At 39.0% G+C, this 21,391-nt stretch overlaps 1 protein-coding gene and 1 long non-coding RNA gene across 9 annotated transcripts in view; one reads left to right on the top strand and one right to left on the bottom strand.

Annotated features, from left to right (window-relative positions):
• LOC117802725 overlaps positions 1-21,333 on the top strand; it is a 50,618-nt gene extending 29,285 nt beyond the window's left edge. The window contains exon 3 of the long non-coding RNA XR_004626222.1: positions 21,104-21,333. This is a non-coding gene — a long non-coding RNA (uncharacterized LOC117802725). The remainder of the gene's footprint in view (positions 1-21,103) is intronic.
• PLD1 (phospholipase D1) overlaps positions 1-21,391 on the bottom strand; it is a 196,112-nt gene that overhangs the window by 27,508 nt on the left and 147,213 nt on the right. For all 8 annotated transcript variants that reach the window (XR_004626204.1, XR_004626203.1, XM_034662905.1 and 5 more), the window contains 2 exons: positions 14,098-14,211; positions 11,767-11,816 (listed from right to left, as the gene is read on the bottom strand). Coding sequence is in view for 6 of the 8 variants with exons in the window: in XM_034662905.1 (XP_034518796.1) it covers positions 11,767-11,816; positions 14,098-14,211 (164 nt within the window). In the remaining 2 variants the exon portion in view is untranslated. The remainder of the gene's footprint in view (positions 1-11,766; positions 11,817-14,097; positions 14,212-21,391) is intronic.

Here is a 21,391-nt window from a genome sequence, read left to right as displayed (position 1 = left end):
AAGAGCTTAGAGTCCAAACCTATAAGGGAGTCTCAACATCTTGATAGAAAGAATGGGCAAAAGACATAAATGGACAATTCACATACATGAAAAGATATCTGAAAGATATTCTTCCTCACTTATAATAGAAATGCAAAACTACACTGAGAAACCATTTCTTACCTATGATAACAGCAAAAATATAACACATTCTATCAGTGAGACTGGGTTGAAGAAGGCTCTCTCATACATTGGTGGTGAGAAACCAAACTGGTACCAATTTTTTTTGGGGGGGGAGTTTATATCTAACAAATATCTAACAAAAAGTATATTTTAAAAATTATTTTATATCTAACAAATATCTAATATTTTAAAAATTATTTTATTTTATATCTAACAAATATCTAACAAAAAGTATATTTTAAAAATTATTTTATTTTTTCATCATGATAAAGTGCACTCCTGTATCCCTTTTACCGATTTACCCCATTCCCCCACCCACCTCCCCTCTGGTAACCATCAGTTTGTTCTCTGCAGTTAAGAGTCTGTTTCTTGGTTTGCCTCTCTTTTCCCTTTGCTTGTTTGTTTTGAATCTTAAATTCCACAGTGAAATCCTATGGTATTTGTTTTTCTCTGACTGACTTATTTCACTTAGCAGTAGCAATCCTGCCCTAGAAATTTACTCTAAATAAACACTTTCAACAAATAATATATATGCACAAGGTTATTCACTGTATAACTGTAATCAAAAAATACTGAAAATAATCAAAACGCCCATACAGAGGAGAACGAGTGAACTGAGTGTGGCAAATCTATACATGGAAGACTGCAGACATAAAAAAGGAACGAAGAGCTCTATGAACTGGTATGGAAGAAAAGAACATATACATGTATCTGCTCATTTCTACGAAAAGAAAACATTGCAAGAATAATCTAGAAACTGACAAAATTGGCTACCAATAGTGGATGTGAGGGAACAGGATAGAAAAGATGGGTGTGGAGGAAACTGACAAAAAGTATAGGGAAATGACACTTAACTAAGTATGCCATTTTTATGGTTCCAAGTATTGGAAGTATATTGCACACACTCAAAGAAAAATCAAGAAAGATATAGAAAAAGCCCCTCTAAAATGGAATACAAACTGAAGGAAATGAACCCAACTATATTTCAAATTACTAACATAATCCAAGTAAATTTTTAACACTGACTTTTGAGTATATACCCTTAGGCTAAAGACAAAAAGAACTGTAAACAAATACTGAATTCTAGTGAGTAGATTTATTTTTCATAGTGGTATGGGTTAGCAATTCTAAACCTATTTTCTGTATATTCTAGGATTGAGGAAATAATTTCATATATTGTATCTACAATACAATACAAAGCCTGAGCCAGGTTTCTCACTGTGAGACAAGGGGGTTATAAAAAGAGAGAGATGGCTAGAAGGAACTCTGTGGTGTGGGACTGGAATTGGAAGCATTAATACAAAGACAGACAGATGGACACATAGATATATCGATGGGTGATAGACAGGTAATGTGTACACAATGGGTCTTAATGCAATGACATCCCAGAAGCCATGATTACATCTAGCACCCAGATATTGGTTCCTAAATGTCATTTTCCACTAGAAGAATCTAGGTTCCTTGGAGAAACCGTTGATTCTAGGGCTAGTTCTGGGCATATACAGGATGAGCGTGGAACTCGGCTTGTGCCACCAAGAAAAAAAGGCCGATGGGAACATATCAAAAGCACATAGGAGCCAAATTTTAAGGTGCTCACTGGCCAAACCTGTGCAACTAGGAATTAAAATTATATACACTGAATAAAATAAGAATCCTTATGTCCGTACCAATACAAATACATAGATAAATCCACAAATGGGGAAGAAAAGGGGAAACCTTCCTTACAGTAGAATTCCAACTAAAAAATTAGAAGAAAGTAATAAATATAGATGAAATGATAAGATGAAAAAAATCAGTATTTGGCAACTATCACAGTAGTAATACCTGAATCATAGTAGCAATAATTGATTCAGGTGAGAATCATTAACGTATACTAAAACCACTGGGTGAACGTTTGATGAAAAGCAGGGTATTTATATAGACTCGAAGGGTTTTCCCATGAAATATTTACCATTACAAAAGGAAAAATCGTTATTCTATGGGGAGGGAACCTGGCAGATAGCACCCTCACTAAATGATCAAAGTTACAACCAGTAATGCGGCAAATCAAGACCACGTTCTTCCGGATACGGTGCACGAAGAGCCTATCACTTCTGTGATCTTCCTGCTCAAAATGCCTGCATCTCATCGTGAGGAAACAGTAGATAAAACCAAACTGAAGGCTATTTTTACAAAATAACCAGTCTGTACTCTTCAAATATATCAAGATCACGAAAGTNCCCCCCCCCCCCAAAAAAAAAAAAAAAAAAAAAGATTGAGGGGTTATTATTAAAGGAAAATAAAGACACATGACAACCACATTGCAACACATGACTGTTGAATGTCTCCTGGGCGAGAAAGAAACATTTCCTCCCTTTTGTTATGAAGGACATTAGTAAGCAATTGGCAAAATTTCAATAAGGTCTACAAACAAGATAATAGTATTATATCAATGTTAATTTCATTAATTTTGATTATTGAACAATAACTGCTTTTTAAAATGTCTTGCTTTATCCAGAAACTCACACACTCAAGTATTTACGGGTAAATGGGCATTATGGCTGTGACCTATTCCCAAATGGGTCATAGGGGAAAAACCCACCTATCTATGTATTTATCTATTAAAAAGAATGATAAAGCAAAGAAGGTAAAAGATTAAAAGTTGGGAAATCAGGATGAAGTGTGTATGACAGTTCTAGAATCCCTATCGGTCTGAAATTATTATTATTATTATTATTTTAAAGATGTATTTATCTATTTGAGAAACTGAGTGAGAGCAAGCATGAGTGCCGGGGTGGGGAGGGGCAGAGGGCAGAGGGAGAGAATCTTAAGCAGACGCCCTGCTGAGTGCAGAGCCCAACGCAGGGTTGGATCCCATGACCCTGAGATCATGACCTGAACAGAAATCAAGAGCCATCCAGGAGCTCCAAGTCTGAAATTACTTTAAAATAATTTCCAAAAAAGATCAGTGACGCTGACTAGTTTAGCAGCCTGAAGGTTGAAGACGTGTAATAATACGTAATTTTCTAAGGCAGGGATTTGTGCTATTCCCTAGCAAGGCTGGAGAATATCGACAACATATCAATTGGCTGGACAGCTTCACAGCCCATCATCCATACCTCCTTCCCATCCATCCTGGCCTTTGAAATAACTCCTATGAAGTGATAAAAAAAACTTCGTTTCTTTGTGAAAAATGCCCCTCACAGAAGAAGAAAGCTAAAAGTTAGTACCAATAACAGAACCCAAAAGGAAAGATCGGGGTCCTAGCCAGAAAGTGGACATTTTGGATTAAAGCATAGCCTGTCAAGTGCATGGGGGTACCCACCCAAGATGTGAATGATTCCACCAGAAAAGAAGAAAAAGCAAACTGAGAAGCTGTTTCAGCCAGTACTGCATTCCGTGAAGAAGTGGCTCAACAGGGAATAGATACAAAGTTGGAGACGTTAACTTGAGCTGTGAGGATATACTGAGGAAACAAGTGCCTTCTGAGATAGTATGAGAATGTCAGGAGCATTCAGAAACAGTGATAAAAAGCCATTACTGGAAAAGCATCGAGAGGTTTCCAAATTGTATGTCATAGAGATATCTGAGAATCTGGAGGTGTATACTGGGACCCTAGGACATATCTCTAGGAACCCTGGTGCGTATATACCTCAAAAGATGGGATTCAAGGGGTGCCTGGGTGGCTCAGTCAGTTAAGCATCTGCCTTCAGCTCAGATCATGATCCCAGGGTCCTGGGATCCAGTCCGGCATCAGGCTCCCTGCTCAGTGGGCAGTCTGCTTCTCCTTCCCCCTCACCTGCTGCTTTGCCTGCTTGTGCTCTCTGTCAAACAAAATAAATAAAATCTTAAAAAAAAAAAAAAAGATGGGAATTCAATACAACAGACTCTTGATATTTACAAGGAAGCTTAATGAAAAGACAGAGAGTTGTTCCAGGCTTTTGTTACTGAAAAAGTTGTAGCACTTTGTATAGGTACATTACCACATCCTGGCAGAAAACCTCTAGACCTTGTGTTCAGTTATACTCAACTGGCTGCTGAAGTGCCATGATTCACAAAAATTATAGAAATGAGAAAGAAATGCTTTCAACTGAACACTAAATCCCTAAGGATTGATGCGTATGATAATTGCAGTCCACTAATAGCTGCTAGCTTTCTTTTCAGGAATTTCAACATATTCATAGCAGAAGTTTTGTTATTTCTAAAGAACTAAAATAGTAGAGAACTACAGTTCTCTATCCAATTAGAGATTAGTTATTTCATGTATTAAAAACCCACTACACATTTACACAAACAGAACCAACAATGTAACATTGTACTTCGGAAAGAGGCGTTATGTAATTAATCTGTTCTTTATGTTTAGAGTATGAACATTTTTCCCACTGAGATGCCTGATTCTGACTTGTTCCCAGGGTGCTTGGAAATCTTTTCATAAAAGGGCTTAACATTGAAATTACTTCTTGTGTTAAAATCCAATTTTTCCCCTGAATAGGCAAAGACAGGCAAAGGGTCCAGAGCCAAAGGAATGCTTTATAATAAGCTCAGGCATTTTTATGGTTGAGAAACTAAATAATAGGCTTGTTCTGACTTTTTGTTCTCCTAGAACCTCACCTTTGCATTTTTGCTAGTCACTGTCACCACTGAGTGGCTTTCCAGATTTTGTTTTTGTCAATACTTCTTTTAGAGACATTCATTCATTATCATCTTCATTTTAAGCCATTAGAAACAGAGACAGTGATAATGCTCTGGTAAATCTCTGTCCTCGATGCAATCAGATACAACTTTTGAAAGTATTTATTATGGGTGATGCACATATCTCGTGTCTACAGTTGTCTGGAGAGTTGCCTGAGCAGCCCATTAGTGAAAAATTATTAAACAGCCAACACACACACACACGCCCAGTATAGATTTTAAATTATCATGTACTAAAAGCTTAATTATTTTGAAAGCTTCCAAATCATTTATAAATCCATATAACATACAATTCACCCTTTAAAATGTACAATTCATTGCGTTGTTTTTTTTGCACATTCACAAAGCTGTGCGATCACCACTATCTAATTTTAAGACATTGGTATCACACCAAAAAGAAATGCCATACCCATTAGGAGTCACTCCTCATTCCACTCTATCCAGATCCTAGCAATGACTAATTTACTGTCCTGACTCTGCAGATTTACCTGTGAAAAACATTTCACAAAAATGGAATTATGCAATATGTGACCTTTTGTGTCTGGCTTCTTTCTATTTACCATCATATTTGCAAGGTTCATCTATTTTGTAGCATGTATCAGTACAAACATTTTTACATATAAATAATATTCCATTATATGGGCATAAATATTTTGTTTCTACATTCATCAGTTAATGGATACTTGTGTTGTTTCAAGTTTTTCACTATTATGAATAATGCTGCTATAAACATTCATGTGCAGGTTTTTGTGCGGACATATGTTTTCTGTTCTCTTCAGTATATACTATGGAGCAGAACTGCTGGGTTACATGGCAATTCTATGTTTAATTTATAAGGAATTACGAATTTGCTTTTCAAAGAGCCTGTATCATTTTTTAAAAGTTTTTATTTAAATTCCAGGTAGTTAATATACAGTGTAATATTAGTCTCAGGTGTGTAATATAGTGATTCAACACTTCTATACATCAGCCTGTGCTCAGCACAGCAAGTGCCCTGCTTCATCCCCATCACCTACTTCCCTCTCCCTCTCTACCTTCCCCTCTGGTAACCATCAGTTAGTTCTCAATAGTTATGAGTCTGTTTCTTGGTTTGACTCTCTCTTTCTCTTTTTCCCTTTGGCTCATTTGTTTTGTTTCTTAATTTCCACATGAGTGAAATCATGGTATTTATCTTTCTCTGAGTTATTTTGCTTAGCATTATACTCTTTAGGTCCATCCATGTCATTGTAAATGGCAAAATTTCATTATTTTTATGGCTGAGTAATATTCCATTGTGTGTTTGCNGAGTTATTTTGCTTAGCATTATACTCTTTAGGTCCATCCATGTCATTGTAAATGGCAAAATTTCATTATTTTATGGCTGAGTAATATTCCATTGTGTGTTTGTGTGTGTGTGCGCGCATGCTACATTTTCTTTATCCATTCATCAGTTGATGGACAGTTGGGCTCTTCCCATAAATTGACTATTGTAGTAATGCTGCTATAAACATCAGGGTGCATGTATCTCTTTGAATTAGCATTTTTGTATTCTTTGGGTAAATACCTAGTAGTACAATTGCTGGATCATAGGATAGCTCTACTTTTAACTTTCTGAAGAACCTCCACTCTCCTTTCTAGATTGGCTGCGCCAGTTTGCATTCCCAAACAGCACAAGAGGGTTCCTCTTTTTCCACATCCTTGCCAACATCTGTTATTTCTTGGGTTGTTGGTTTTACCCATTCTAACAGGTGTGATATCTCATTGTAGTTTTGACCTGTATTTACATTATTAGACTCAGTTTGTAATATTTCACTAAGGTATTTTGTGTCTATATTCATAAGGGATATTGTTTTGTAGCTTTCTTTTCTTTTTTTTTTAAGATTTTATTTATTTATTTGACAGAGAGAGAGAGACAGCCAGCGAGAGAGGGAACACAAGCAGGGGGAGTGGGAGAGGAAGAAGCAGGCTCCCAGCAGCAGAGCCCGATAAGGGGCTCGATCCCAGGACCCCGGGATCACGCCCTGAGCCAAAGGCAGATGCTCAACGACTGAGCCACCCAGGTGTCCCTCTGAGCATTGCTTTAGAGTGTCTCCCAAGTTTTGATATGTTGTCTCCATTTTCATTCCTCTCAAAATATTTTCTAATATCCCTGTTTCTTCTTTGATTCTTTGGTTATTCCATCTATTTGTGAATTTCTAAAATTTCCTTTTGTTATTAACGTATAATTTCATGCTACTGTGGTCAGAGAACATTCTTTGTATAATTTCAGTTCTTTTAAATTCATTGTAACTTGTTTTATGGCCTGCTATTTGGTCTATCCCGGTGAATGTTTCATGTGTACTTGAGAATGTATATTCTGTTGCTATTAAGTGGAATCTTCTATAGATGTCTGCTAGATCTAGTTGACTTACAGTCTTACCTCTTCAGTTTCGGTGCTGATCCATGGTCCAACTGTTCTATACAACAGTGAACATGGGGTATTGAAGACACCAACTATTATTTCTAAATTGTCTATTTCTCACTTCAATTCTGTTTGTTTTTGCTTCGTGTACTTTGGGTTCTGTGTTAGTTGTATATATGTTTATAATTCTTGTATTTTCTTGATGGATTGACCTTTTTATCATTACATAGTATCCTCTCATAAAAGTTTTTGTCTTAAGATCTATTTGTCTGGTATTGTTATACCACTCTAGCCTTTTTTTTTTTTGGAGGGGTTACTGTTTGTATAGAATATATTTTATCATCCTTCTACTTTCAACTATTTGTATCTTGAATCTAGAGTCTCTGGTAGATAGTATACAGTTGAGTCATTAAAAAAAAAAAAATTCCAGGGTTGCTTGGGTGGCTCAGTCAGTTAAGCATCCAACTCTTGACCTCAGCTCAGGTCTTGATCTCAGGGTCATGGGTTCAAGCCCTGTGTTGGGCTCCACACCCAGTGTAGAGCCTACTTAAAAACAAACAAACAAGCAAACAAACAAAAGACACTCCATTCTGTTTATCTCCGTACTTGATTGGAAGCTTAATCCATTCTATATCTGGAGGGAGTTATTACTGCCATTTTTCTACTTGTTTTCCACATGTGTGATATCTATTTTGTTCCTCCATTACTCCATATCTGCCATCTTGTATGTTACATAGGTATTTTCTAGTGTAACATTTTAATCTCTTTGTTGTTTTACTATATATTTTTTAAAGATTTTATTTATTTATTTGAGAGAAAGAGAGACTGAGAGTGTGTGTGTGAGAGAGAGAGAGAGATTGAGAGAGCGTGGGCAGGGCAGAGAGAGAGGGACAAGCAGATTCCCGGCTGAGCGGGAGCCTGATGCGGGACTCGATCCCAGGACCCCAGGATCATGACCTGAGCTGAAAACAGACGCATTAACTGACTGAGCCACCCAAGCAGCCCTTCTTTTAATATATTTTAAAAGTAATTTCATTAGTGGTTTTCCTGGGTATTACAAACAATCTAGTTTGGATTAATATGAATTTAATTTCATAGTATACTAAAACTTTTATCTTACATAGCTCCATTCCATTCTCCCTCTCTTATGCTATTATCATCATACAAATTAGATCTTTAAAAATTACATACCCATCAACACAGATTTATAATTATTGCTTTGGACAGCTGCCTTTTACTTTTGATTGGAGGAAAAAAAGTTAGAAAAAGAAAATATATCTATACTGTCTTTTTAATTTACCTATGTAGTTACCATTGTTGTGCTTTTTATTTCTTTGTCAAGACTCCAGTTACTTTCCAGGAACTTCATTTCTACCTGAGGGTTCCTGTTAGCATTTCTTGTAGGGAAGGTCTGCTAGTGATAAATTCCCTCAGTTTTTGCTTATCTGAAAATGCCTTAATTTCTCCTTCATTTTTGAAGGATAGTTTTGCTGGACACAGAGTTCTTGGTTGATAGACTTTTCTTCCAGCACTTTGAATATGTCATCATGGTGCACTCAGAGCTCCATGGTTTCTGATGAGAAATTGGCTATTAATCTTATGGAGGATGCCTTATATTTCACGATTTGCTTCTCTTGCTGCTTTCAAGATTCTGTTTTGTCTTTGTCTTTGGATAGTTTGATTATGACGTGTTTTGGTTTGGGTATCTCTTTATCTTTGTTGGATTTTGTTGAGCTTCTTGGATGTGTAGATTCATATTTCCCATTAAATTTGGGAAGTTTTCAGTCATTTTTTAAAAAAGATTTTATTTATTTGAGAGAGAGGGAGAGAGAGTATGAGTGGGGGGAAGGGCAGAGGGGGAGGAAGAGGGAGAGAAAATCAGTAGACTCCCAGCTGAGCATGGAGCCTGATGCGGGGCTCGATCTCATGACCCTGAGATCATGACGTGAGCTGAAACCAAGTCTGACGCTTAACCGACTGAGCCACCCAGGTGCCCTCAGTCATTATTTCTTTAAATATTCTCCCTACACCTTTCTCTCCCTTCTTTTTGGGATTCCCATTATGTGCATGTTGCTGTGTTTGATGGTGTTTCATGGGTCTGCAAGGCTCTGTTTATTTGTCTTCTTTTTTCTTTCTGTTCCTCAGGCTATATAATTTCAATTGATCTGTCTTCAGGTTTGTTGGTTTTTCTGCCCACTCCAATCTGCAACTAAGCTCCTCTAACATACATTTCATTTCAGTTATATTTTTCAACTCTAGAATTTATATGTGGTTCCTTTTTTTTTTTCACAAAAAAAAATTTTTTTTAAAGATTTTGTTTATTTATTTGACAGAGATAGAGACAGCCAGTGAGAGAGGGAACACAAGCAGGGGGAGTAGGAGAGGAAGAAGCAGGCTCATAGCAGGAGAGCCTGATGTGGGGCTCGATCCCATAACGCCGGGATCACGCCCTGAGCCGGAGGCAGACGCTTAACTGCTGTGCCACCCAGGCGTTCCTCCCAAAAAAATTTTATAGAAACTTTTTAATAAAAAAATTCTATTTTTTTAAATATTCTCTATTTGGGAAGAAATTGTTTCTTTGTTCTCTTTAGTTCTTTAGATATTATTTCCTTTAGTTCTTTAAACATAGTTACACTAGGTCTTTTAAAGTCATCTAAACTGTCAGGTCAAATTATGACAGTTCCCTGAGAACTGCCAGAGGATGGGAGCTTCACACCCATGGCTCCCTCTGGAAGCTCATAGGCTGCTGGTGATGAAGAGCTGATTTTCAAAGCTACTGAGGAGCTTTGAGGAGCTACTGAGGAGCTTTGGAACTGAGGAGAGGGTGAGGGGTATATGGCAAATTAAAATGCCACAAAGCTTGCTGCTTTTACCAAGATTCTGCTATGTCTTTTTTTTTTTTTTAATAACACTCCTCAGAGTGTTACAAGCCTTTGGTTAATGCCCAGAGTTCTAAAACAGTTGATTTTGACACTCTATCAGTGTTTTTGTTGCTTTTATGAAGAAGTGGATTTTTGGAGATCCTTACTACGTCATTCCTGCTGATATCCCAATTCTCTATTTTTAAGTGAAAAATATACATACATGGAAGCACTAATATTCTCTCCCACATTCTTTTTTAGTTTTTTAAAAGATTTATTTATTTGAGAGAGAGAGAGTGAGAGAGAGCGGGGGGAGGCAAAGAGAGAGGGAGAGGAAGAATCCTCAAGCAGACTCCCACTGAGCATGAAGCATGATGTTGGGTTCAATTCCAGAACTCCAAGATCACGACCTGAGCCGAAATCAAGAGTTGGCTGCTTAACTGACTGAGCCACCCAGGTGCCCCTCTCTTCACATTCTGATACATCATTATCTCTTGCCTACCACTAGTCTCTCTCTATTTTGCTTACCAACAGTAAGTGAATCTTTGCATTAGACACTACTTTGATAGGTTCACTCCGGGGAGCAGAGGCTTCCACCAACCTTATCTTGTCTTCTTCAGGATAAAATCTAGTTCTTTTTAATGTGGGCCTCCAAGTTTTCACAATCTGTATCCAATCTGCACTGGAGGTCAGACAAGTTGGGTTCTGACTCCAGCTTACCTCTTGTGAAAGCTTCTGTACCTACTGTACAAGGTATAGAACATTATCAAGAACCTACTATGTGCTGAACTTAGTATCAGGAAATACAGATAAGTAAACCCATAGTTATAATACCTGGTAGCTGGGAACTATGTAGAAGGGTCAATTAAGAAGATATCTGAGGGGTGCCTGGGTGGCTCAGTCAGTTGATCATCTGACTTTGGGTCAGGTCATGATCTCAGGGTCCTGGGCTCGAGTTCCGCATTGGGCTCCCTACTCAGCAAGGAGTCTGCTTCTCCCTCTCCCTCTGACTCTCCCCCCACTCATGCATGCTCTCACAAATAAATAAATAAAATATTTTAAAAAAAGAAGATATCTGAGAAAGTGCCTTTGAAAATGTGAAGAACCACAGAAGTGAAAGGTATTACTGAGGGCTTTTTTCTGATTTACTTACCTCTAAGTATACTACCTTCAAAGGTTTAGTCTAAAATAAATGAAATAAATATATAAAAGTGGTTTTCTTCCCTAAATATAAGACAGTACTGTGACAGCCTTGGGACTTCTGCATAATAGGAGGCCGCATGTAGACCTGTTGGCCTTGCAGCATTTGTGTCCTCAGCTTTAAAGCAGAAATGACAACTGCCCTGCTTATTACTTCCCAGGACTGTGGTGAAGGACCACAGGAGAAGACACATGGAGGGTCCTTGTGAAGTTGCTTACAAATCTTACTTACTATCAAAATAATTGGTATAAATAAATAAAAATAAATAATAAAAATCCTCTTATTTTTTATTACCTATGCATCTGCAGTTGTGGCATCTTCATTTGAACTTTGCTTGGGGCAATGTAATGAGAATAAATAATTTGTCTCAGTTAAACATTTTGTGGGTTACCTTTTGTGAACAGAGTGCCCCAGTCACACTGCGAAAACATGAATGATTACGGATATGTCACCAAAAACAACTGTGGAAGAAAATAAAAGCTGTTACTTACGCTTTGCTTTTAATTGTCCAAGGATGGAATTTTCTCCTCTGCACATGGTCCTGAACACATGTAAAGGAAAGAACTAATTACGGAGGTTTCAAAGGAACCAATTCCAACTGCAATATCTGTGGAGTATGGTCCTACCCCAAGTGAAAACAGAGCAAGTGCTTTTATGAAAAGATGCTACATTTAAAAAGCTAAAAAACCCACCTGGATATCACTTTTATAATGTTACTGATGGGACAAGATAGTCGTTTTGAGGTAGGTAAATGGAAAAGTCATAAAATTGACATTAGATTTCAGAAAGAGGTGCTATTTTAAAAAGATGGGCTATGAATGAACTTTCCCTCTTATAGAAAATTTGGTGACAGCAAAGATAAATTTAGAATACCTCAATAGATGAGAACACTTACAGACTCACGTTACTTTCAGAGGTGTTTAAAAGGGCAAACACTTAGCAGAATAATTTCAGAGTTAAACTATATACTGAGGCTGTCTCTGTAAAGTCAGCAAATACCTGGAAAGTGAAAAATAATCTCAAATAACTGACTCTGCTAATGATTTTGTGTAAGCAACTCCGGTAATAGTCAATGAATTATAAAGACTGACAAAAAAAAAAATTCTATGTGCCATCTGCTTGCTCTGTAAAAGTAATTAAAAATACACTTATGCTTGGGAAATACTGATATTCTTAAAGATGATGCCAACAAATAGAGATGTTTTTGCATAATAAAAGGTTAGAATTTTTGTTGCTGAATGAAAGCCAAGCATGTTATTTCATTCAGCTGGTTCAAACCCAAGAAAACAGTCATCGAAAATAATTACAATTGACAATATTCCAAAAATAATATTAGAATGGCAAACAAAGTGGATAAAATCCAATTAAACATTATGTCAGTGCCTGAAATACATGAAAAGCTTTGTTTGTCATGTTATAAATCAGATAATATTAGAAATGGGCAAATCTTCAATCAAAGCGTATACACCAAAGCATAAAGTTCTCTCATACTGTAACCAGGCAAAATTACCCTAGAAGAAGAAACTAAAAAAAAAAAATCTTGAGATCCTGGCAGACAGGCATACCTCAAAAAGTCAAAAAGAAATGAGGATTAAAAAAAAAAAACAAAACAAAACACCGTCACACAATGGTGCTCACAAACTATTCCCAGGACCCTCACATACTGTAAGGGGTACGTGTGGAGGCAAGTGGCAGGGGGGCATCTCTGCCCCTCCCCACCATTTGACCAGGTACCTGAAACCTTATCTGCTTTAAATATTAGGGGTTCTGTGTAAGGTCTCATTGGGCCCTCCCCAACAAAAAGGTTTGGTTAGAAAGGTGGAAAGCTACAGATGGTTCTGAAAGACAAAGGATATTAAAAGAAAATATCCAGGTTCTAGTCCTTTCTTTGACTTAGAACAAGTGTGATCCTGAGCAGGGCTCTTTTGTATCTCAGGTCACAGTGCTTGTTACTGGAAGCTGGGATTCATGCCCAGACCCGTCCACTTACCTCTTCACTGCCATTCTCTTTCCCAGCTAAGTGACCCGGAGAGAATGTTAGGGGTACCTTCCATTACTTTCTACAGCACCTCTCTGTCTGCTCACCAGACATACCGCTCAACCCTCTTCATAATGCTCTACTGGCAAAGTCTGAAGCTTCACGGGTTTTTTTTTTTTGAGTGAATATGGCAGTTCTGCTTTTTAGAATATTGAGAATAGGATTTAATACTTTCCTTAAAATTTTAACAAAGATACAGCAGAGAAAACAGAATTAAAATTCCAGGAGATGGGAAAGAACCTTCATACTTCATTTACCGGCCAAGGCCATCATTAACCAACCTTGCTGAAAACCTTGCTACCTAAAGAATCATAAACAAACACATAGAAAATCATACTACTTTAAACATTTAATTTTTTTTCTTCAAAGAATATGGAATGCTCAATAACTATGTGGTGGCTGAAAGATAATTTTTAAATCAATATTCTATGTAGGTATATATTATTATATATATGTACATACATTTATATATATATAAAGTCCTTGTCTCCGCTTATAAGATCTATGTATATGCATGTCTTGTGTATAGGCAATGAATATAAAAGAGAGATTTATATTTCAGTTCTTTTTATATTTGCCATTTGTTCTAGGCCTGCCATTTACGATTTTAGGCTCTATTTGAATTTTATCAACTAGTAAACAGGCCAAGATCCAAAAGTAAAATAAAGCGTTCATCTGTTCAACGCTCCCTGAATAGATGTGGAGAAACATTTCCATTCCTTTCACCAGCTTACGTGCATGACTGAGAAAAAGCTGAAAACAGACGACTTTAGAGCTTTGGCACCTGTAGTTGAAGTGCATTATTGCCTGCAGAGCGTTTCCTCCACCGGTTGAGATGTCTCCTTCAAACCCTGGCAGCAGTGGGATCACCACATACACCCGGTATCTCTGGCTTTCCCTACAAAAGTCAGATGCAGAGCCATTCACCAAAAAGTGATAGTTCAGCAGTTCCCGTGGTTTTAGAGATTGAGCTAACGACTTCCTACAATACATTCATTACCATTGTAGGGCTTGGAAGGTGCTGTTGGATTGGAGGCCAGAAGCTGTTATCCAGGTAACAGTTCATAACAACCTAAAAAATAAGCTGAACTTGGCAATAGAGTAGGAACTCTACTCACTATCTCTCTGCAGCATAATTCTTCCTAGGACAAAATCCATGTAAGCAACCCATGCTTGCTTACAACCCATGGAAGGTGGGGTGGGGGGGTTAAAACAAAGTTTTGAAAAAGATGTCATCATAATACTTTTCTGTATAACAAGTTGTATCCGTTAGTACGTTGCTCAGAGCCCAGCAGATAACAGGCATTCAGTTAATGATTGCTGAATCAGTGAGTTCCCATAGCCTAGATCTCAGAGGCAGAAGACATGCATACTGGTCCCAGTACAGTAGCCAATGCAAAAGTCATCATTGCTTAGAAACTTCGATTCAGCTCTGAAAACTAGTTCCACTACAAGATGGTATCCTGGGCCCTTCAATTCTGAGTGACTGATGACTTTTTAAATTCTCTGCATATGTAACTCAAAATTTCTTGGGCCACTGTTCCAATGGATTGAGGACTGCCTTTGAAAGAAAAGCCTTTGAGTAGGCTTTGCTACTCAATGATGTAACAAATAAAAGAAGGAGGTGGGACTACTTACTTTGATCTCCTTTCAGAAAGTAAAAGATTTGGAGAATTATGTTCAAATAGGTATCACTATTCGGAGGCACGGCTGTTACAGTCCCTGGCTCTATTTATAGGATACACAGGAGGAAGTGAAAGCTGAAAATCACTGTGGTATCTATGTGGTCGAGAAATGTTGCCCATATATCTGAGAGATCCATAGTCACACAAAGATGCTGCTACTTACATTCTTCTATTAATACTTAATTTCTAAGGATCATTTTCTTCTAAGCAACTACCTTTTTCTTTCATGTGAATATTACTACTCCTCCCCGGGGGATCAGATTTCATTACAACGCATCCAAACACCAATGTTTGTATCAGGCACGTGGGCAGTGAAGTTCAGGGCAGAAGTGATGGCCAACACCGCGGAGTCTGGAGGCCTGCGAGCCTAACTGCCGCTCTGAGGAACCAGGCATCTGAATTAGGTTGTTGCAATGGCATGAATTAATCACTAGATGGCAAACATAGTTTGAGTTGGAAAAATGAATTAAAAAAAAAAAGTAAAATCTTCAAGTTCTCTGCCTGCTAAGGGTAAGAGGCTCACATCCTTAAATGGTAAACAAGATAGTGGGGAAAGAAGAACAGAAGGAATACCTAAGCTATTTTCCCATCGCCAGCATTTGAAAGTCCAAATGAGTCAAACCAGACACTTAGAAATGGACACCATCTAGCCTCAACTGCCTTTCCAGAATCTCCTTCCCATGAGATCTTCCCAGACCCACAGCCTAGTGCCCTTTGCTCAGAGGTGTCCCTCCCTACTAAGGAAGGTTGGCTCACCTGCCATCTGAGTCTGGAATACCCATCCTGCTCACAGAGTCCCACTTCTCCTTCCAGGGCAGCTGAAAGGCACCTTCCTTGGTCAAACCATCCTGAATCTTCCAGTCAAAGCTGGTTTGCTCCTGCCTCTGCACTCCCATGGCACGTGGCCCTGATGTCTCTTCAGCATTCTTTTTGCTTTGCACCATAGTGACACACAGATCTGCTGCCTAGGTTACGGTGATAAGCTCTTCTGAAACCCAGGACATATGTCCACATATCTTTCTATTTTGGGCAGTGCCCAACAGAGGATCCTTGCACACACTATGCACGCGGTACTATCTGCTTAGGGAGAAGGGGGTCAGGTTGGAAGAAGGTTTGTTTCTGGGAAGTCACTAGTAGAGAAGAGGTTAGGCTGTAAAAGTTAAATTAGGTTTTTCTTTAAATTACGTTTTATTTGCATTTTTATTGTGGTACAATATATATATAACACAAAATCGGCCATTTTAACCATTTTTAAGTGCACCATTCAGTGGCATTAACTACATTCACATGTGTGCAACCATCACGATACCTCCTTCTATAACTTCATGACCCTAAACAGAAACTCTGATAGTTGAGCAACAGCACCTACATTTTCCCTCCCTGCAACCCGCAGTAACCTCTCATCTACTTTGTGTCTCAATGAATTTGCAATTTTAGATATTTCCTCTAAGTGGAATCATTCAGTATTTGTCCTTTCGTGTATGACTTATTCCACTTAGCATAACATCCTCAAGATTCATCCATGTGTCAGAATTCCTTCCTTCCTGTGGCTGAATGACATCGCATTGCAGGGGTAGCCCACATGTTGTTTATCTGCTCATCTGTTGATGGGCACCTGGGTGTTTCCACCTTTTGGCTACTGTGAAGCACGTTGCAGCGAACGCTGGCATACAGAACCCCTGTCCCTGTTTCCAGTGCTTCTGGGTATGTACCCAGGAATGGACTGCCAGCTCATATATTTATTCTATATTTAGCCTTTTGAGGACTCACCAAGTAACTTATATTTTCTAATAGGTACTATATTGCTTAGAGTACAAAATTTAAGAGATAGAAGATTTTATGATGAAAACAAAATTCTCTCTCTTCTTTGTCCCCAGGCACTGTTTCCCCTCCCTGAGGGCAACTCCTATTACTTCTCATGTTCTTCCAGAAATAGTCTATGAATCTACAAGCATACATATATGTACTTTTCTGTGAAAATGTTAGAATACTATAAACACCTTCATGAATGTTATTTTTATGTCTGTACATTGTCCATGTTTTAATAACAATGATACAGAATTCCACATACATCCTTCCCATAATACTTACTGCAGTTCTCTATCGATGGGCATTTAAACTGTTTCTAAGTTTTTACTACTTTGAAATACCTATTGTTATGGATGCTGACCCATGTGAGTCATTTCATAATTGTGAAATGTGAATACCCGTTTGGAGTGATGCTGATGGTCTTAAAACCAAGGGTTTGTGATTCTGTTTGTAAAAGATGGTTCCCTTTATTGTTGTGTTCTCTAAGAGCAGAAATGACCTCAAAACAGAGACCTCATATGTAGGATACTGGGAAATGTCCTATACAAATCTTATGTCTTCAGATAAAATATTCTTGCAAATTTAGTTTGTAGGAATCAGAATGTCCACGTTTTCTTGTTCTTGGGACTCTGTTAGCTCCATATCAAGGTCTTTGCCTTTTTACAATGAAGTAGCTCCTGAATTTCCTGAATGATGAAATTTTTAAACTGTTCAGCCAGTTAGCAGAAATTGCTTAGATTTTCACTGTTGTAGAAAAGGGGGCTCTTGAATTTCAAACATAAAATGATGGCTGAGTTTAAGCCAAGGAAGAGAAAAATTCTACGCGATACTATGTCCAATCTCCTTCCTTGATCTCATCCCCAGAAGACACCAGCTCTGAGCTGCCGAGGACTCTGAAACACTGCAGTGTCAGAAAGGTAAACTGATAGATTGAAAGGTCGCATACGTGTAGATAACAGAGTTGAAAAGAACTCAAGTCTCCAGACACCTGGTCCCCAAATAATTCCAGATTCCCCAGGGGAGTATTCCCCACGCCACCCACTCCTGGGCAAACTGCGAGCACTGTCTGGCACTGTTCTACAGTTATAGGAAGCAGGAAGAATTTGAGCAATTTTCAAAATTGTGTATTTTTCAAAGTAGTTCAATATTAGAATATGGAGGCATTAAACCAACGGCCTATTTTCATTGTATGTGTCAACTCTGTTGATAGTGCAAAATGGACTCTCTCACTTCTTGTTTACCAAGGCAGCAGAATTATGCACGTCAAGTTCCCAGAAAGAACTGTTTCATCCTCAGAAATCATTTATTCATGGCACACTGTGTTTTAAAATTTCTACCTGGATCAGTGGGTTCTAACTCTTTCTCTTGGCTTATTCAAACATGGTATAAACCAGATGAGTTCTTCTCCCTGATCTGCAATCAGATTTGAGTTGTCAAAGATGGGCTTCCAGTGGGTTGGCAGCTGGTCTCAACTCCAGGACAGTTTTACTCATTAGAGGAGACTTACTGTTTTCTGCCGAGATTCCCACAGCAACTCTTGGTTCGCCATGGGATGAACAACATTCTGAGGCTCTAGGTCATGGATCAGAGCGTGTCTTTGCAAAAACCTGTTTCTGCAAAGCATCATGGCTATTGAGAAGGAACCAGGAGGAAGTGAAGAAAACGGAGAACTCACTTCAGGGAACTGGTATTCCCTGGATTCCAGCACTGACAGAAAAATAAAGTCTCAGCCCAGTCGAGGGAGCTGGCAACTAAAAGACTCTGATCTTTCCAGGGTGGGAGGGACCTGAAAGGGAGCCTGTGTTCCTTGGTCAGGCCTGGCTGAATGCTGACTGTCATTTCCCTCCGTCTGCTTTGTGCTAGATTCTATTCTTTTTCCAACAGCCATAATTATACTTGTTGCTAGGCACGTGACATGGCAGGGAAGTTCTGAGTCTCAGAAGAGTGAGCACAGAGAAGTCAATGAAGGAAGAGAGGGGGTGAACTCGGGCATGGCGCACAGTGGCCCTCAGTGAAAGGGGGATGGGGAGCCTTGCAGGCAGGCTGCACGATGAGTTCTCTAATCCCACCCCTCCCTTTCCTAAGAATACAAGCTCACAGACTTGAAATTATTAAATGAAAACATATTTTACCGTTATTATGAACACAGGAGATGAACAGTAATGTGGAGCTACAGAGAAGGGGGAAAATGTAAAATATATTTCTAGGATACACGTGCGTATCCATGAAAAGTTTTATGTGTGATAAACACACCCTCTGAAATGTGACTGTCAAAGAAAGGGAGACGATGGAGAGATCAGAGCTAAATAACACAGTTAATTTGAAATTCAATGGACTCATTTCCCATTTCCTATACAAAGTAGGCTTGAAACTGCATCTTTAATGTGCTCTGTGAACTTCCAAGTGTGAGACAGTCTGCAGCAGATGCTACCCTCCCGTGCCCTCTCATCACAGATCCCTTCTCTTTTTAGGAGCAGCTCGCAGGATCACTGGGAAATGTTCAATCAGAAAATATCTTAAAGGTCTTTACAGCCCTGAAATACTATGATTTCATAAGAAGTCCAGATTTTTAAAGACAAATGAATATGCTAAGGAAAAATGTTCTTTCAGGCTCCCAAGCCCTTTAAAAACAAATCTTACAGGTACTTACTAATATATGGACTACAGGGAGCTAACAGCTCGCATGAGCGAAGCTTAGAGTCATCCTGCCCTCCTTACTAGCTGATCACGGTCACAATATCCGTCATTCGCCGCTCAGCCCAGGGAGCTCATTTGTCTGCTTAATGGATTTCTGCAACTCATTTCAATTTCATGAAAAAAATATTTTTCTCCTTTGTCAAATGTGCTTTATAGATAAAGTGGATACTCCTGCATCAATGAAATGGAAGAGGTGACATAAAGATAATTTAATTTTGTAAATTAGACATAAACTGACCCACAGAATTAAGAGACCGGCATGATGCAAGAAATCTCTGTATATGTGTTATGTTTAACTGTAAATAAGGCTGTTTTTAAGTCATTTCAGAAACAGCTCCCCCAGTAACTTTCTGGAAAAAAGTATGTGAGAAGGCAAAAGATAGAAGTCACCTGGAAAGGCACAGATCATCATTAATACTTAGGGCCACGCGTGCTGCTCTCAGTGAGTACTAAGCAGTCTTGGTCGTGCCCTGGAGTTACCTGTGGACCATTATAAAACACAAGTGCCTGGGCCCCACTCCAGGAAATTCTGACTCAGCAAGTCTGGATTGAGTCCAGCTCTCTGGATTTTTGTAAAAGTCCAATAGTGAGGGGCGCCTGGGTGGTTCAGTTGGTTAAGAGTCTGACTCTTGATTTTGGCTCAGGTCATGATCTCAGGGTCGTGAGAGCAAGCCCTGTATCAGGCTCCACAATGGGCGTGGGGCCTGCTTAAGATTTTCTCTTTCTCTCTTCCTTTGCCCCTCCCCACCCCTGCACTCTCTCCCTCTCTAACATAATAAATAAATCTTTTTTTAAAAAGTCCAAGGGTGACTTTGATGTGTAGTCAAGGGTAAGATCTATTCTACACCCTGCAGGATGTGGTGGGTACTGTGATGTGCTGCTTAAATGCCCTCACCATGGGCTCAAGACAGCCATTCCCTTCCCCCTGAGAGTGCTGGCTGCTGACTACTCACAGTGAAGTCCTTCTCCAGGATTTGCCCTCCCTGCCCTCACCCAAGGTCATGCTCATTTCCTCAAGTCAGCCTGTACCTGATGACTGGCTAATGGGAGGAGGGGACAACAAAGGCCCAACCCACTTGCCTCAAATTGTGGGAACCTTGAAGGGGTCTTAAATCCCACCTGTCAATGAACTGAAGTTATGTGGTATGGGAAGAGGCACTGGGTTGGAAGTCCAAGGGCTCGGGCTCAAAGGCATTTTTGCCTATTGCTTTCAGTGGCTTAGTCAAGCCACATCACCTCTTGAATCTTAGTTTTTAACTCTACAAACGGGGACAGCAACAACAATAATAAAAGTAAGAACCACGAGGACCATCTGATCTACTTTCAAGAGTAGTTGTGAATATTCAGTAACAGTCTAGAAACTACCGATCATATAAAATACTAGTAGTTACTGCTGTAAAATGTTCTTAGGTCGAAAAATCCCCACATATTATGTGGGGAAAAAAAGATATTAAAGTGCCATGTGACGCTGGAAGCAAAATGATGTTTTAATCCTCAAATGTGTATGTACTTCACATTCTCCACTGCATGTGTTCAAGGAATTGAAATAATAAAATATAATCATGTTGCTTGTTTGTTTATTTTGTTGCCTTTACACAGAGCTAAAATCAGCTATAAAAAGAAGAGTCTGGATGCCAGGACAACTCAGTGGAGAAAGAACAGTCTTTTCAACAAATGGTATTGGAACAACTTATATCCCCATATAAAGGAATGAAGTGGGGGGCGCCTGGGTGGCACAGCGGTTAAGCACCTGCCTTCGGCTCAGGGCGTGATCCCGGCGTTATGGGATCGAGCCCCACATCAGGCTCTTCTGCTATGAGCCTGCTTCTTCCTCTCCCACTCCCCCTGCTTGTGTTCCCTCTCTCGCTGGCTGTCTCTATCTCTGTT

This window comes from Ailuropoda melanoleuca, chromosome 1, assembly GCF_002007445.2.
Source record: "Ailuropoda melanoleuca isolate Jingjing chromosome 1, ASM200744v2, whole genome shotgun sequence".
Taxonomy (NCBI): Eukaryota; Metazoa; Chordata; class Mammalia; order Carnivora; family Ursidae; genus Ailuropoda; species Ailuropoda melanoleuca.
This window is presented reverse-complemented; position numbering and strand designations above follow the sequence as displayed.